The sequence below is a fragment of the Heteronotia binoei genome, chromosome 11 (genome assembly GCF_032191835.1).
Source record: "Heteronotia binoei isolate CCM8104 ecotype False Entrance Well chromosome 11, APGP_CSIRO_Hbin_v1, whole genome shotgun sequence".
In the NCBI taxonomy this organism is placed as follows: domain Eukaryota; kingdom Metazoa; phylum Chordata; class Lepidosauria; order Squamata; family Gekkonidae; genus Heteronotia; species Heteronotia binoei.
Window position 1 is genome coordinate 59,346,300 of NC_083233.1, and position 18,200 is coordinate 59,364,499.

Consider the following 18,200-nt stretch of genomic DNA (forward strand, 5'->3'; position numbering starts at 1 on the left):
GCCCACTATAACTGTGTTAGAATTCCAGAGATGCCCCAGGGCTGAAAATGTATGGGGAGCCCTGAACTATTTTTAAAAAAATGTCTCTGACAGAGAGGCCAAAATGCATCTGGAATATGACCACCAGCCCTTTTCCCCAACATGCCCTCTCCACCTGATGGAATGCCGAAGAGCAGGCTGGAGGGGTTCTCTTTGCTGGCCCTGTTGCACCAGGACTGACATAGCGCCACCATGCTTCTCACTGGCTCCATTGTGCCTGGGCTGGCAAGACAGAGTTAGATGCTGTTCCACTGCTCCACATTCTGGCAGAGTGAAGCTGTGTTCTGCCATGCTCCATCTGTGGGTCTTCATAAGACAACATAAGAGAAGCCATGTTGCATCAGGCCAATGCCCAATCAAGTCCAATGCTTTGTGTTACACAGTGGCCAAAAAAAGAGGTGTCATCAGGAGGTCCACCAGTGAGGCCAGAACTCCAGAAGACTGACTGCCCAAGCACCAAGAATACAGAGCATCAATGCCCCAGACAGTATTTCCATCTGTATCTTGTGGTTAATAGCCACTGGTGGACTCTATATGTTTATCCAATCCCCTCATGAAGCTGTCTATGTTTGTAGCTGCCACCACTTCCAGTGGCAGTGAATTCCACATGTTAATCATTTATTTGATTTCTAGACTGCCCTTCCCCAACAGGTCTCAGGGCAGTTTGCAACATATTCAATGAATATATTATTCCAGTAAATCATAAGTTTAACAATTACTCTTTGGGTGAAGAAGTACTTCCTTTTACGTGTTCTAAACCTGCTGCCCATCAATTTCATTGAGTGTCCACGAGTTCTTGTTTTGAAAGGGAGAAAAGTACTTCTTTCTCTACCCTCTCTGTCCTGTGCATAATTTTGTAAGCCTCTATGATGTCACTCCTCACTCATCATTTCTCCAAGCTAAAGAGCCCTCACCTCTTTAACCTTTCTTCATAGGTTAAATTTATTATTTTAGTTACTCTTTTTTGCGCCTTTTCCAATACTATGATATCTTTCTTGAGGTGTGGTGACCAGAACTGTACACAGTATTCCAAGTGAGGCCACACCATTAATCTCTACAGCGGCATTATGACATTGGTTGATTTTTCAATTCCCCTGCTAATAATCCCCAGCATTGAATTTCCCTTTTTTTTATTGTAGTCATACACAGTTGACATTTTCAGCAAGTTATCTACCATGACTCTCAAGGTCTCTTTCCCAGTCAGTTACTGCCAATTCAGATCCCACCAACATGTATTTATAGTTGAGATTTTTGGTTCCAACCAGTGTTCCCTCTAAGCTGAGTTAGCGTGAGCTAGCTCACAGATTTTTAACCTCCAGCTCCCACATTTTTATCTTAGCTCAGGAAGGATGACCTCAGAGCACACTAATTTATGCGGTAACTCACAGCTTTAATACCAGTAGCTTACAAAGCAGAATTTTTGCTCAGAAGACTCTGCAGCTTAGAGGGAATATTGGTTCCAACATGCGTTACTTTTCACTTGCCCACATCGAACCTCATTTGCCACACTGATGCCCACTCATCCAGCCTTGAAAGATCCCTCTTGAGTGCCTTACAATCCATCCAGGTTTTCACTGCCCTGCACGACTCTTGTCATCTGCAAGCTTCACTGCTCACTCGCAACTGCAAATCATTAAACAAGTTAAAAAGCACCAGACCTAGTACTGAGTCCTGCGGTACCCCACTGCTTACCACCTTCCTCTGCAAAAACTGCCTATTTTGACTCACTCTCTGTTTCCTGGGAACCGACCAGTTTTTAATGCACAGCAGGACTTGCCCTCTTATCTTCCAGACCAGTGGACCTGGCAGCAACTGCTAGAGGAGAAGGAAAGCAGTGGGGCTAAAGCAGAGTCCTGCTTTGTACAATGCTGCTGGCTGGACCCACTGGCTTCAGCTGCACTGCCTTCTCCTTCCAGCAGTCATGGCCCTAGCCCCTTGTACCCCAGCAAAACCAGGCGCTGCTGCCTCCTGACAGCTGGTAGGGGCAGAGCAAAGTTGAGGCAGTGTCCCAAGAGGGCTTGGGGGGGGGGGGCAGGGATGAGACATCTGGACAGAAGGACCTTTCAGACAGCATTGGCCCATCAGAATTTCTCCTGGTAAAGAAAGCAGCCAATCCACCCTGGGTCTCTGTTAAGTTTTTATTTGCTGCATCATGGGAGCATGACTCCAGAGAGCACCTAAACGGTGGCTTATGCCCTTGGCCTCTACCAGATACTTCAGATGTTCTGTACGTGTGTAACACATTCCCAACGAGGGAGTATGTCATTGTTGGGGTTTAGATTCCTGAAACCTTGGGAGACTCTATTAGAATCATAATCCTATTAATTTAGGAGCATAAAGCCAGATGCTAAATAATCTTGTTGCTGATACAGACCCTGTTTGTGCGTATGTTTGCTAGCCCAGCCTTTGGGAGTAGCTATAAAAGCCTTCTGTGAAGAGCCTGCGTGTTGGAGACGGCACCCAGTGGGACTTTGTGCGGTTTGGGAGATATCTGGAGACTCTTGCTCAGAGCTAAGAACGAAGTCTGGTGAGGATGCTGGATTCTGCAGGGAGGGACCAGGCCACCTCTCCCCAGTGCGCGCCAGTTCTAAACTTGGAGAGCTCAAGGGGCCCATGCTCAGGAGAGGCGGCAGCTATACAGCATCTATTTGTGGCCTCGGACCATCTCTGGCATTTTGGAAACAATCTTTCTCTTTGCATGGAGCAGTTTTAGGACTGGTTTTAAATGATGACAAACTTTGAGGCCAAACGCTGATTTCCATTGGAGGGAGTATATATTTCTGGTCTCTCTGTTGGTCAGTATCTACCACAGCATATAATCAGCCAAGTTTTTTGGTCTGGCTGCCTTTCTCCATACAGAGGCTTGCAGTGTTCCCTCTAAGTGATCCTTCATCCGAATTATCATATCTGGGCCACTGATTATACTCTAACCTGCACTATGAGCCCACCCACCTTTGTTATATAGTACTGAGTTGTGCTATTGTTTTAATTGCATTTTATTGATTTTATTGTATTTGACTGGTTTTATCTGGATGTAATCCACCCTGAGCTTGCTTGGGAAAGGGTGGAATATAAATTTACCAAAATAAAAAATAAATAAAATAAAAAAATAAGCTGAGATAGTGTGAGCTAGCTCACACATTTTTTATCCTCTGGCTCACACATTTTTGTCTTAGCGCAGGAAGGATGGCCCCAGAGCAAACTAATTTATGCAGTACTCAAATTACTCACTCATTTAATGCCAGTAGGTCACAAAGTAGAATTTTTTCTCTCAAGACTCCACAGCTTAGAAGAAGCATTGGCTGAGCCTCACAGCTGTGGTTTTTGGGTCATAGCTAGCAGGGAGGTAGGTGTGCAGAGAGGGTTTGGAGGTGGGCAGGGGTGGTCTGAGAAATTGCCAGCATTCAGAGCTACTGAACATTCTAGAATATTTGAACTTATGGAAATAAATCACATTGAAAACCAGTATGGGCATGTAGTGGTGCCAGTAGGTGAGTGTGAGTCCCTCAGCCTGACCTTCCTCACAGGGTTGTTGTGAGGATAAAATGGAGGAGGGGGAGCAGGGCTTTTTTTGTAGCAGGGACTCCTTTGCATATTAGGCCACACACCCCTGATGTAGCCAATCCTCCTAAAGCTTACAGTAGGCCCTGTACTAAGCTCTTTGAGGATTGGCTATATCAGGGGTGTGTAGCCTAATATGCAAAGGAGTCCCTGCTACAAAAAAAAAGCTCTGAGGGGGAGTACCATGTCTGCTGTCCTGAGCTCTTTGGAGAAAGGAGTGATACAAATGAGACAGAAACAAATAGGGAGACCACAATTAGCTCCAAACCAATTACAAACCCTGTTTAGGGACCCCAATCAAACCATTCATTAGAATGTTTGAATCCAAATGTTACAGCTAACTGTGGCTTATGAACTAGAGTTTAGAATAACTTTAGAGTTCCCCTTTGGCCTTCCTAGCACTTGTGTCTGAATAGGTTATCCTGGTTCATACTTTCATCCCTTGGATTTGAAAGTTGGCTTAGGTCTTTGATTCATTTGGGAGCTGGGAAGTCATCTGCTCAAATCTTGATTCTGCCACGGACTTAATAGGCACTGCTGTGCAAGCCACAAGGGTTCAGTCTCATCTTCCATATGGAAGTGAGGATACTGTCCTTCATCGCAAGGTTCTTGTAAGGATCATCAGTGCAGAGGTTTGGTTCAGACGTTAACAGTGTTCCATGGTTTGGTGATGTGTGATTGAGCCTGGTGGGATCCTTAGGCATGCAAGTTCCCTCCTCTCTGGCAACTGTGACATACAGTTTTTCTCTGAACTGCATGTCCTTTAGCACAGAGCTTTCCTTTGCTCCTCTGTGGTCTGTGATGCTGTCTTATAAGGAATCAAATAATCCTAGCTCAGTATTATCAGCTCTGGCTGGCAACTGCTGTACAGGATCTTTGTCTCAACCACACTGCTTGAGATCCTGTAACTGGAGATGCCAGAAGTTGAGACACAACCCTCTTTTGGGCTGTGATCACACACATGAAATAATGCACTTTCAATCCACTTTCAGTGCACTTTCCAATTGGATTTTGCCAGTTCACACAGTGAAATCCAGTTGGAAAGTGCATTGGAAGTGGATTGAAAGTGCATTTTTAGTGTGTGTGATCACAACCTTGGTTGCATTATTTAGTGTGTGTGATCACAACTTTGGTTGTAATTATGGGCTACGCATAATTACTGGTGTGAGATGATGCTTTACTTTCTGCTAATTGTTGTTGTTTCTCCTCTTTTTGTTCTTTTTGCCATGCCTTAGAAGCCGGAGTCAGACCATCAGCTCTGAGACGAGTGTGGACGAAGGTGGTGTTTTTGAAAGTCTCAAGACTGAACCTCCTTCTCCTCAGCAGCTCTTTTCAGGACTGGGGGGCATCCCATCGGGCACAATCACAGCCACCCCTTTCCAGTCGAGTTTGGTCCTCGGATCCTCGGTAGGCGGTGGGGAGGTGTTCATTCAGATGCCAACCTCGCGGGAAGAAGGGGCCAGCCGCTCAGAAGGAGTGCCTTACCACCACCGGCCACAGTCTCACCACTACCACCACAGCCACCAGCGGGGATCCTCACTGCTGCACATGGCTGGGAGTGACCGCCATGGACACACTGAGGAAGGTGCCGAGGACCAGCCTGGGACTCCAGCCCCTGCACTTTCAGAATTGAAGGCCGTGATCTCCTGGCTGCAGAAGGGGCTCCCCTTCATTATGATTCTTTTGGCTAAAGTTTGTTTCCAGCATAAGCTAGGTAAGTTCCAAAATTAAGAACCTAAGTGTTGCTTTGCTGGACCAGAACAAAGACTTATTCTTCCTTCCCTCTCAGTGGTCAGCCAACTGTCCTAGTGATGCTTGTGATCAGCTCTTGGAGGATTGGCTACATCAGGGGTGTGTGGCCTAATATGTAAAGGCGCTCCTGCTGGAATTCTACCCCTGCTTGTGATCAAAGGAAGGGGAGGTATTTGTGAATTCTCTGCATTGTACTGGGGGTTGGACTAGCTGATCCTGGAGGTCCCTTCCAACTCCATGATTCTATGAAAGACTGATGTCTGCATCTAAATGACCTTCTGATGCATTAAGCTGTGATCCCATTTGGGTTACCTGGCAGTGAATGCACTCGTGGAGAGTTTCCATATCTAATCACTTCAGGTCAGATAGCAGAGGATCAAGCCATGTGACCTTGTCAGTACAAGGGTACTGCTTGCAAACATTCAGTCCATGCTGAGTTCCGCCCACCTATTGGGCATTGAGGAATTGGGAATCCACAAACCTTCCAGTATTTATTCCTTTGGTGTTATTTTATTGCTTGCTTTATCACCTGACCTAGTATTTAACTGATTTGTTCAGCATGATGTTAATGGCTAATGGCTCCATTTCACAGATTTCACTGAGGCTCAGAATTTTCAGTGGCTGGGTGTGCTGGCTGTAGGACAAAGCAGCTGCTGGCTATGAACAGCCTAAATCAATCCAGGCCTCTTTCTTTCCCCTACATTTGCAGGAATTGCTCTGTGTATCGGCATGGCCAGCACATTTGCATATGCAAACTCGACTCTACGAGAACAAGTCTCCTTGAAGGTGCGTGCAGGGTAGTGATTTCAAGTGGGGGGCTCCAGCAAAGCCTTGCAGTGAGATCTCCAGGCTGTTGGGCGTCATGCAGCCCAAGAAGCTAAGAGAGGTTCTGCTTCTGAAACGAGGTTGAAAGCTGGGTCTTTATCAAGGCAATTCAGGACCTAAAGTGTGCAGATAAGCATTGATATCAGCATGCAGGCTTGGTGATGTTCACCGGTATGGTCTCCATAGAAATGGTGTAAAAAATTAAGAGCAGTGACAATATCTGAATGTATGCCAACAAAGCCAGCTTTTGCAAGCTGAACTAATATATACAAAATTAGTATATATACAAACAGTCAAGTTTTACTCGATATAGTCACCCATGTGACTTAGCAGTAGAGCCATCTGCTTTGTGTGCAGAAGGTTCCATGTTCTATTCCTTTGCTCTCCAGTTTTAAAATCAGGTAGGTAATATGAATGATTTGAGGTCCTGAGACCCTAAAGGGTGACTGCTAGTCACAGTAGACACTGCTGACCTGGATAGAACAGTGGTTTGGCTTTATAAAAGGCAGCTTCACTGGTGTTCAAGTATGGACCACTGGGCTGATTTGATATAAGGCAGCTTCCTGTGTTCTGCATTATAGATCTCTCCCCATCCCACCCGAAATTGCGAAGTTTGATTAATTTAATTTTTAGATTTATATCTCGCCCTATTAAGTCCTATAAACTAAGAACTGGTTTAGGAAATTTTTTTCTTCACTTTTGAACCACTATTATATACATCAGAGTTTCCATCGTTTCTGCTTTATCTGGGGGTGTCCTTGGCTCACAGTGTTTCCACATCTGTTAATACACTCCGAGTTTGATGCTGTTGGGAAGTGCCCCCCTGCCCCGCTTTCCCACAGCACCCACTTTCTTTCATCTCCTGGGGTGCCCCAAACTTTTCTCTGCTCTTTCCTGGACCTTGCTATGCTGCGAAGTTTGGGGAAAGACTGCAGCAATGTCTGGATGGCTGCTGTATGGATGGGAAAATTAGGATTTTTCTGGTCATACCTACACAGTGGCCATTTTGTTCCCCTGCTACAAGGAGGGATCTTTGTTTAGGTTGTCAAGTCAGCAACTGAATAGCATTATATCAGTGTACCATTATACCAATACATGATATCGGCTTCCCTGAATTTTCTTGCAGAAATATAAGGACAAAGGCATATCTCAGCAAGGAAGAGTTGCTGGTTTGTTTTGTTTTTTTAATGAAAGCTGAGAATTTAGAGAACCTGATGCGTATTTTGGTATAATGGTATATCGATACACTATTCAGTCGCTGATTTAAAACAAACAAGTACCAGAGAAACTTGTCATATGAAAGCTCCTTTGCCACTGCACTGTATTGACAGCTGAAGCAGCAACTGGGAACCTACACAACCAGAAAAACACCTCAGTGGCAGAGCACAAACTTTTCACAGTATGCAACATACCCAAAGACCCATGTCCAGTCCTTGGCAGGTTCCAAGGAGAAGCCTGTCTCAGAGCCTAAGCAGACAATAGTGTGTTAGGTGGACCGGCAGTCTTGGTATAAGGTCTTTTTCTCCTCCTTCCTTAGGAAAAGAGATCAGTGCTGGTGGTTTTCTGGATCTTGGCCTTCCTTGCAGGGAACACCTTGTACCTGCTGTATACATTCAGCTCGCAGCAGTTGTACAACAGGTAAGCAAACTACTTGTGTCCTGATGTAAATGGACAGGTCCCAGCTAAAGAGCAGAGAAGCGGGTTCTCTCTTGATGGGGGAGGAATGTATTGATAGCATGTGTGCCCTTTTCTCTCTTGAGATGGGGACTACTGGTGGTGTGTATGGTGTGGTCTGCTGGGAAAAAATGATATACCAGGATCTGATGGGAATGTTGGCGTTTCTTTCTCAGCCTTTTCATTTCCATCTCTTTTTTTGGAATGAGCACATCCCATTTACAATAACTTCATTTTTTACAAGAATACAAGTATTATGAATGTTCCAGTAAAAGTCCATCAAGCATAAAGACTTATACAACTAGTACCATTGACAGTCTAGTGCAGTGACCATAGTATTAGGCTAGGGCCACTGGGGTCCTATCCCCACTTGGCTGTGAAACTCAGTGGGTAACTTTGGGCCAGTCAGTCTCTTTCAGCCTCACCTCTTTTGCAGGGCTGTTGTAGAGATAAAACTGAGAGGAAGGGAGCTTCTGCCCTGAGCTTCTTGGCAGAAGGATGGGATAAAAGAGGAAAGCAGATAATTATTCTTATGCAGAGAAATTGGGGCCCACCTTGTGACAAAAAGCTACTTTAGGTGACTTGAGTCCATCTCATTTCAGACGAGCACAATAAAATCCTGTATAGTCAACATATATATATGACCATCAATGAATAGGCCCTTTGTGTCTCTGCAGGGACAAGGCCTGTCTCACATGTCCAGGAGTTGTACTTTTTGCAGGGTCAGCATGCATGGAAGGCTAGGTCCAGAAGATCTCAGCATGAGAGTTTTAACCTAGTTATCTCCCCGAAATGCTAGCTTTCTATTTGTGGGTTTTAAAAATATATACATATATAATTATTCCAAAAAGTGCATTCAGTCCCGCAAGTCAACACCTGCAGCATGCAGGATTATTTGCACATACAGTCCTGACATAGCTCTCACCAGGGCTTTTTTTGTGGCAGGAACTCTTTTGCATATTAGGCCACACTCATATGTAGCCAATCCTCCAGGGCTCTTGTTATAAGATCTACTGTAAGCTCTTGGAGGACTGGCTACAAAGGAGTTCCTGCTACAAAAAAAGCCCTGGCTTTCACCATTTAGATCTCTAATGAATCCCCAGAGGAGAGGATGAATCCCACTAACCAGGGCAGCTGTCAAGGACCTCTTGCTCTGTATCCTTTTTTGAACAGACTTGTGGTACGCTCCTGAAGACTGCTTTGAGTTGATCTAACTGTAACTGAACAGATCATGAGAAGTAGCAGTTGATTTAGGGGGGATGCTGGGGCAGGAGGGAATGCAGAGTGCAAGTTAGGTAGATAGTTTGGGCACTGCATTTCCTGGTGGAATGGCTGAGGGGGCATTTCACTGACCACAGAGTATGAAATCATCCTCTCTGTTGGGCACATTGATTATCTGAAAGCCAAGAGGGTTGCGTCAGTCTGGTCAATTAGAGATGGCAGCCGAAAGATTTGGTTGGCTCTCATGAATCAATATGTGCAGTCCTGTCCTCCTCCTACTTCCTTGGCCTGCAGAAACTCATTTCACTCCCCTACACCTTGTTTCTCTGTGTCTCTCCCCTCCCATCTTCTTTGGGTGATTTTGAAATGCAAGGAGGGAGAAAGACTTGCAAGCGCTGGGAGTCATTTGTCTCAAACCAAACAGAACTAGATGCAATCATTTGGACTGTTTGCAGAAAGACCCAAAGTGGGTGTGATTACCCTATGCCCTTCTGTCCTTCACGGATGTAAACAAGAACACTCTTTTGTCAATACTAGATGAGATCACCTGCAGCTGTATGATTGTAAGTTGCTAGTTGGTTTTCCTGCATTGGGGCAAATAGCAGTTCCCTTCATTTGGAGGGCATCTAAGACTGGGAGAAAGGAAGGGGTGGGCAGAGGGGCCCCACCTTCAATCCGTACTTGAGATGCTGACTATCCTGTGGGATTTACCAGAATCTCATCTCATTTGAACTCTTAGAGTTCCTTTATTCTTGCCATTTACCCTTTTCCCAATCCTTCCATGTTGCTGAAAGTTCTTTTCCACCTCCCGCTAGTTTCCTTTGAAAGAGCCTGTTTGACATTTATTTATTCTTTGAGTTAAAGAGCTGCTAAGTCACAAAAACAGAAGAACTGCAATTCAAAATGAATGCCTTTAAAGACAATACTTCATCATGAATACCCAGAGCCTACTGGCTGCCTGAATCAGAAGCATGTGCTGCCTGTTGCTATGTTATAGGAACATGGAAAGCATGTATATTGATCATGGATAATGCAAACCTGAAAAATCCAGAGGTCTCCTTGCATTTGACAGAGCTGCATGTGTGCTGCTCTGGTTCACTCAGCATGGTGTCCATATGTATTGGGAGCATCTCTGCATGGTAGGTAGGCTCTAGATATATGTTATCTGTAAAGAATTTCATCAGCTATATCCAGGGCTTTTTTTGTAGCAGGAAAATATTTTTTGTAGCAGCTATATCCAGGGCGTTTTTTGTATCCTTTGCATATTAGGCCACACACCCCACCGATGTAGCCAATCCTCCACGAGTTTACAGGGCTGTATGTACAGGTCTTACTGTAAACTCCAGGAGGATTGGCTACATCAGGAGTGTGTGGCCTAATATGCAAAAGAGTTCCTGCTACCAAAAAAGCCCCAGCTGTATCATATGGGGCTAGAGATAAATCCTTCAACCATGATATCAGAATTCAGGGGCAGCCAATGAAAAGGATGGTCTTTATTCACACAGCATAGAATTGTTTTATGGAGCCTGTTGCCACGAGAAAGAGTGATGGCAACTAGTGTAGGCAGTTTTACAAGAGGACTAGACACATTCATGGGAGCAGACATTTGTCAAGGGCTGTCAGCAATACTCCCTCTAAGCTGTGGGGTCTTGTGAGCAAAAGTTCTACTTCTTGAGCTACTGCGTTAAAGTTGTGAGCTACCGCATAAATTAGTTTGCTCTGGGGACATTTTTCTTGAGCTAAGACAAAAATGTGTGAGCCGGAAGCTAAAAACCTGTGAGCTAGCTCACACTAATTCAGCTTAGAGGGAACACTAGCCGTCAGCCATGATGGCTAAATGGAACTTCCATAAAGTTCACAAGCGGCAAACATCTGGATGCCACTTCTGGAGAGCAACAGGGCCTCAGTGCTTTGTGTACCTTCCGGAGATGTCTGGTTGGTTTCTGCAAAGATGCAGTATGTTAGATAAGAGATAATGATTTGGTCTGGTCCAGCAAAGCTATGCACCTTAGTGTTCATAGGTGCACATTTACGTACATGTGCACCAGAGACAAGATTCATTTCCTTCCCCCACTCCTGAGATGATTCTAGAGCATGGGTGGAGCCATATGTGGCTCTTTCACATATATTGTGTGTCTCTCAGAGCTCCCACCACCCCATTGACCGGCTTGGTGAAGGCATTCGTCTCTTGAAATCACTTCTCCAAACCAAGCCAGCTGGTGGCTTGAAGAATGCATTTAAAGTTAAAGTTGCTTTCTTTCCACTTCTGCCTTCTTCTTCCTTCCCCCCATCTATTTGCTTTCTTTCCACGTTTCCTTCCTTCTGGCTCTCAAACATCTGATATTTATGTCTTGCAGCTCTCAGAAATCTGATGTTTATTCTGTGTGGCTCTTGCGTTAAGTGAGTTTGGCCGCCCCTGTTCTAAAGATTTGGGGGAGAAGGGTGCAAACAACAGCAATTATCATCCCTCGCAACATGTAAAAAAGTATCCCTTTCTCCTGTAGGTCTCCCCAAAGCAGAAGGCAGATAGTAATTTAGTAACTATCAGTACAAGAAATCCAGGACTTGGTAAATGAGGACTGTTGGAATGTATTTCCTTGCTGAGGCTGCCTCATTGAGTTCCTTTCTGCAGAGGATGGGAGGGACAGAAAGAATGTACAGATATTTTAATAAATAAGAGGCACCTCGTGTTCTGTCCCTTACAAGACGTTCCTGTAAATTCTTACCGGAGGCATACAGGATTGCCAGGCCAAAGTGGTCTCATCTGTGTCTGGGAAACAAGATGGCACAGGATATCAACTACTGTATATCTAGAATTCAGAAGAGCAAAGTATAGGCTCTGTAGTCTCAGCCAGTAGGACTTTCCAACATGTCCTTGGGTAAGGCAGAGTTGGCAGAAGGTGAATCCACAAAGACTAATGATGAAGAAAGTGGGTTTTGTGGCAATCCAATTAATCCTTGTTGATCAAGTGGCATTCTTTGAACCTGCCAAATGCACAGAGCTGAAGGTTCAGATGCGTTTTGGGGTTTTCAGAGCTTGGTTGGAGTGGGAGGCACCTAATTCCTTCGTTTTCCACACACAGAGCTGAGATGTTGTGTCCAATGTGCTACTCATCCAGGATTTTCTCTCTTCATTTTTCTATTTCCTTCCCAATTTACTTGTTCATTTGTTTGGATTCTTCTTTCTTTCATTTGCATCAATTATGTTTTTTTAAAATCGCTCATTCTGGTTGTTTTTTGTTTTTAGGGTTTTAGTTTTACCTGTTGTGCTGTGCCCATATTGTGAGTATTTTTATTTTGGGTCCCTCTCCCTTACACGTTTATTTATTGCATGAGAGCCTGGGTAAGCTTCCAGTGCTATCACACTGGGTAAGCTTTCAGTGCTATCACACTGTGGCCATATCTGGACCAAGTTTTGTGAATTCTCTTCCTAAGTATCCAATTTAATGGCTGCTGATATTCTGAATATACATGAATTTAGTTGAGCTATTTTACACTATTAAGTAGCATAAAAGCATTCATAGGCCTGTCCAGGGCTTTTTTTGTTGAAAAGCCCGGCAGGAATTCATTTGCATATTAGGCCACACCTCCTGACATCACCATTGTTTCACCCAGGGCTTTTTTTGTTGAAAAGCCCAGCAGAAACTCATTTGCACATTAGGCCACACTCCCTGATGTCACCATTGTTTACAGGGCTTTTTGTAGAAAAAGTCCAGCAGGAACTTATTTGCATATTAGGCCACACCCTCTGTCATCACCATTCTTTCAGACAGGGTTTTTTTGTAGAAAAAGCCCAGCAGGTACTCATTTGCATATTACACCACACCTCTTGATGCCAAACCAGCAGAACTGCGTTCCTGTGCGTTGTTGCTCAAAAAAAGCCGTGGGCCTCTGCCATTAGAAGTACAAAATAACTGAATTGTGAGAAGGGGGAGGGGACAAAATTGCTTGTTTTCATGGACAAGCACAATTCAGATTCTGCAAACCAAAGGAGAACTCACACAGGGGGGAATTCTTCTGATTTTCCCTTCCTTACTGCAACCCCAACCCTCAGTATTGACTTTATAGAGGATGCAAGCGCTGTGGCAATTAAGGGGGAGATAGTGGAGTTTCATTCCAAAACATTCTGTTTGCACTTTCTAGGATCTGCCATAGATCCTCATGTCTTCCATGGACCTACTGCTTTTTTGTAGAAGGACAATGCATTGCTTGTTCTTCAGCAGGCTTTGCTCGTTCTCTGTGGAATCTTTGATTCCTTTTTTCCCCAGGGAGTTGTCAGCATTTTGGTGTTGGGTCTAGCGTGCTGCATCCTAGCTGGTAATCGCCCCGTTTTTGCTATCTTGCCTTTCAGCCTCATCTTCCTGAAACCCAACCTGGATAAGCTGGATTTCTTTGACCTGATGTGGATTGTGGGGATAACTGACTTTGTACTCAAATACCTTACAATTGCCTTGAAATGCCTGGTCGTTGCTCTGCCAAAAATTGTCCTTGCCGTCAAATCAAAGGTAAAGGTGTTCTGCTGTTGCTCCGGTGGAGGTCTGACACAATGTAAGAATGTTTGATGCATTCACATAACAGGAAAATTTCACTTGGAGGAACTTTTTGGTGAAGTTTTTAAGGGAGAAGAAAAATCAAGATAAGCCATATGGGATAATTTCTCACATCTTTTGCAAAAAGCTCCATCCCGGTTTTTTTTTTTTTCTTCCCATGTACGCGAAGGCACCTTTCTGCGATGAAGATGGATAGCAGGCTCAGTATTAAATGCACTCTCTTAATGTTGTTCAGCCTGCGCTGAAACCTCCAAGCTGGGAGCAGAAGTGATTCTAAATGGGGCTTTTGCGTGAGTAGGTGGGATTGGAATGGTTTCTTCCTGTATGTCCCACTTGCTAGCGCGATTAATTTAGCTCTGGCGATAGTCCAAGGGTTGTTTTTTCTCCCTCCTTCACTCTGATGATAATGATTATTATTATTTTATTTAGGGAGATTAATGGGCTGGGTCATGGCGTAATTCAGCTTGTAAAAAAGAAAAAAAAAATCCGACATGCGGCGATGTAGATCCTCAGCTCAAGACAAATTGCAGAGTTGGAAAAGGGCTGCAGCCTTTGCTTTCTTGTCTAAGCACTATCCCAAGTCCTCATTAATCCTTGTCCCAGAGAAGAAAGAGGTTGCATCTGTATTTTTAACCATAGCAGGAGGCTGGTAAGATTGCATCTGTCAAGGGCCCTCTAATGGCTCACAGCACAGATGCCTTTCTGAAATGTTCTGAAAATCTTCTTTGTTGGGGATGTGGATTGTCTCTAGTTGCAATCCTTCCTCCTCCCCCTACACCTCCCCTCCACACGCACACACCTTGCCACCAAGGTCTGGGTACCAAATTGCAGACCGGAGACTTTAAAACCAGGCCTCATGTTTGCATAAACAGTGATTCTGATACCTGGCATGGGATTGTGAAACCCTGCAACTATCTCAGCATTCTTATTTTAAAATCTCTTTTGAAAAAGACCATTTTTGAAGCTTAGGGTTGCTGAGCAAAGTCTGAAAGCTTTATGGGGCAGTGTTCTGAAACAGGTTGCTTTGTACAAGATGTTTCTTCACTTGTGAGAAGGAAAGAATATGCCTTTGTCACATTCGAGAGCGAAGGGTGAAGTTCTTCCTCTATTTTTAGTATGTGGACTAGGTAGCCAAACTGCAGTAGAATAAATATAGCTGCCTTGGCTGATGTGACCAAAGAGTCTTCTAGTTCATCTGTCTATCACTAGCAGTATGCCCCAGGATACTCACATTAGGATAGAGATGAATTTATGGAGTAGCCTTCTACATCTTCAGGCCAGTGGACCATCTTGTAGTCTATGTTGTCTTCTGTGGCTGGTAGTGGCTATGCTGGGTTTCCAGCAGAGAAATATATTTTCCAACACCTGCAACCTGAGAATTTTTAACAGGAATTGCCAGGATTGAACCTGCTGCCCCCTTCATGGAAAGAGGAACTTTTACCACTTTCCCTATTATGCTATATGAACATGTGAAGCAACCTGATACCAGGTTGGACTATTGGTCCATCTGGGTCTTGAACCCTGGATGTTCTGATTAGTTAGTAGCTGTGATAGACCTTCCCTCTGTGCAACTCTCTGATTCCCCTTGAAAGCTGGCTGTGCTCTGGCCGTTACTGTGTCTGCTGGCAGTGGAATTCCACATTTTCATTACTTGTTGAGTAAAGTAACATTTAGGTGGCGCAGAATGGTAAGCTGCAGTATTGCAGTCCAAGCTCTGCTCATGACCTGAATTCAATCCTGGCGGAAACTGGCTTCAGGTAGCTGGCTCAAGATTAACTCAGCCTTCCATTCTTCTGAAGTTGGTAAAATGAGTACCCAGCTTCCTGGGGGTAAGTGTAGATGACTGGGGAAGGCAATGGCAAACCACCCCATTAAAAAGTCTGCTGTGAAAACATTGTGATGCAATGTCACCCCAGAGTCGGAAACAACTGGTGCTTGCACAGGGGACTACCTTTACCTTTTAAAAGTAGCATTCCTTTTATCTGTCCTGACTCCCATTTCCTATGCCCATAAGTGGATTCCCCTTAGGTTTAGTATTATGGGAGAGGGATAAAACGTTCTCTTTATCCACTTTTAGCACCCCTTGAATAATTTTATAAACCTCAACCATACTCCCCTTAGTGATTTTTTTTCTAACCTGGGAAGCCTCCACTCTTTAGTCTTTTCTCATAAGAAAGTTTCCAGTGTGCTAACAGACTTTCTATGTGGTGATTGGTGTAGGAAGAAAAGTGTGTTGAATTGACATGCCTGTGTAGGAAATAACATGCAATCCATCCACATATACAGTGAAATGTGCATGGAGTTTTCCCAAGCTGTGGCTTTATGCAGCTTTTTAATACAGGTGCACACAACGCAAAATTCTATTCAGAAAAGCCGTACTGGATCAGACACAATTCCATATAATCCAGCATCCTTGTTCCTCAAAGTAGCCACCTGAGTTGCTCCAGAAGACCCCAGAGCAAGGCATGAATGCATCTCTTCCCCATTCTGTACTCCAGAATTATCTGGTACTCAGAGGTATACTTCCTTTGAACCTGGAGGTTCTATTGAGTTACCATGTTCAAGAATGTAAGGAGACCCAGGATGAATCTGACCAAAGGTGTCTATTGGAAGCCCACAAGTAGGGTGTGACACCCCTCTTACTTATATTCAGAAGATTACTGCTTCTGAACATGGAAATTCCTTTCAGCCGTTGTGGCAAAAAAAAAATCCCAAAAAAATATCCTTATGAATTTATCCAGTCCTCTTTTAAAATGCAAGAGCCCCATGGCGCAGAGTGTTAAAAGCTGCAGTACTGCAGTCCTAAGCTCTGCTCACGACCAGAGTTCGATCCCCGGCGGAAGCTGGGTTTTCAGGTAGCCAGCTCGAGGTTGACTCAGCCTCCCATCCTTCTGAGGTCGGTAAAATGAGTACCCAGCTTGCTGTGGGGAAAGTGTAGATGACTGGGGAAGGCAATGGCAAACCACCCCATAAAAAGTCTGCCATGAAAGCATTGTGAAAGCAATGTCACCCCAGAGTCGGAAATGACTGGTGCTTGCACAGGGGACGTTTCGTTTCCTTTTAAAACCACTCGCTATGGTAAATGGTAGCAGTGGAAAAAATATGGGTCCAGTACCACCTAAAAGACTAATACAATTTGTGGCAGGGTAGGAACTCGAACATACAAGACACTCGATTTCTCTTCTCAGCGTAGAAGCAGCATGAAAATTATTCAAAACTTTGCAAGAGATTAACCCACCCATCAAAATTATAGTTTTTCTTAGCGCCCCCCCCCCCCCCGCCAAACAAAGAGTCGGACTCGACTGTGCGACTGGACAACAAGGAACTTTCAAAGAGCCCCACGGCACAGAGTGGTAAGCTGCAGTACTGCAGTCCTAAGCTCTGCTCATACCCTGCGTTTGATCCTGATGGAAGCTGAATCCTGATGGAAGCTGAATTTAGTTGGTAAAATGAGTACCCAGGTTGCTGGGAGGGAAAGTGTCGATGACTGGGGAAGGCAATGGCAAACCACCCCATAAAAAGTCTGCTGTGAAAACGTCATAATGTGATGTCATCCCATGGGTCGGTAACAACTCGGCACATGCACCGGGGATTACCTTTTCCTTTATGAACTTTCATGAAGTATCTGAAGAAGTGAGCAGTAACTCGTGAAAACTTATACCCTGCCACAAATTTTGTCAGTCATTAAGGTGCTATTGGATTTTGCTCTTTTCATTTCTACCTCATTCTTACTCTTTTCATTTCTACCCCTCACTCTTACTGTTTTCTACTGCTACAGGCAGACTAACACAGCTACCTATCTTGATCTATATCGATGGTAGTCAATAGCTACACACTCTCACCCATGTGCCTCAGTCTGCTTCATGCACCACCCTACATCTTCTGTGTGGTACTTTAATGATATTTAAAGCACCCCTTTCATTTCCTGTTGGTTCAGAAAAAGCTGTTTGGACAAGGACAGGGAAGGGGAGGAGGCCAGGCACCTGGTGCCCCCCCAATATCTCGCCTTCATGCCGAGTAGATCTGCTCGCTTCCCTTCTCCACTTCCCTCCCACCAAGCTGTCGGCGCTTAGCGGTGTAAATGAGAAGCTGCCATTTGCTACGCAGGAAACAATGGCACCTCCAGGAGCCACATGGCTAGGGCCGTTTTAATTTATCTTAATTTGTTTTATATTGAACAAAATGGTAACTGCTTCTTTTTGTTTTTAATGGAGGCCGTTCAGCGCACGAGAGATGCAGCCAAGTCCCTCATCCTCTGGAGGGAAAGGAGAGCCCAGCTGCTAGGCAGAACCCAGACATGGCATCCTTTGGGCTTTTGCAGGGGCTAAGAAAAACTGTAATTTTGACGGGTGGGTTAATCTCTTGCAAAGTTTTGAATAGTTTTCATGCTGCTTCTACACTGAGAAGAGAAATCGAGTGTCTTGTATGTTCAAGTTATGGCTGTGCTCGGAAATCACAGTAAGATGTGGTTTGTTTAAACTGTGGTTTATGTAGCAAACCCTGGCTCTGCTGTGAGGTATAACTAATCCCAGTTTCTGCATAAACCTTGGTTTTTCTGCCAGCAGGTGGAACATCCTC

General features: G+C 44.5%; 1 protein-coding gene across 1 annotated transcript in view; it reads left to right on the forward strand.

Moving 5' to 3' along the window:
* Nucleotides 1-18,200, forward strand: part of RNFT2 (ring finger protein, transmembrane 2) — a 37,222-nt gene that overhangs the window by 6,411 nt on the left and 12,611 nt on the right. The window contains exons 3-6 of the mRNA XM_060249988.1: nucleotides 4,836-5,314; nucleotides 6,062-6,138; nucleotides 7,715-7,815; nucleotides 13,424-13,577. Of these exons, the coding sequence (XP_060105971.1) occupies nucleotides 4,836-5,314; nucleotides 6,062-6,138; nucleotides 7,715-7,815; nucleotides 13,424-13,577 (811 nt within the window). The remainder of the gene's footprint in view (nucleotides 1-4,835; nucleotides 5,315-6,061; nucleotides 6,139-7,714; nucleotides 7,816-13,423; nucleotides 13,578-18,200) is intronic.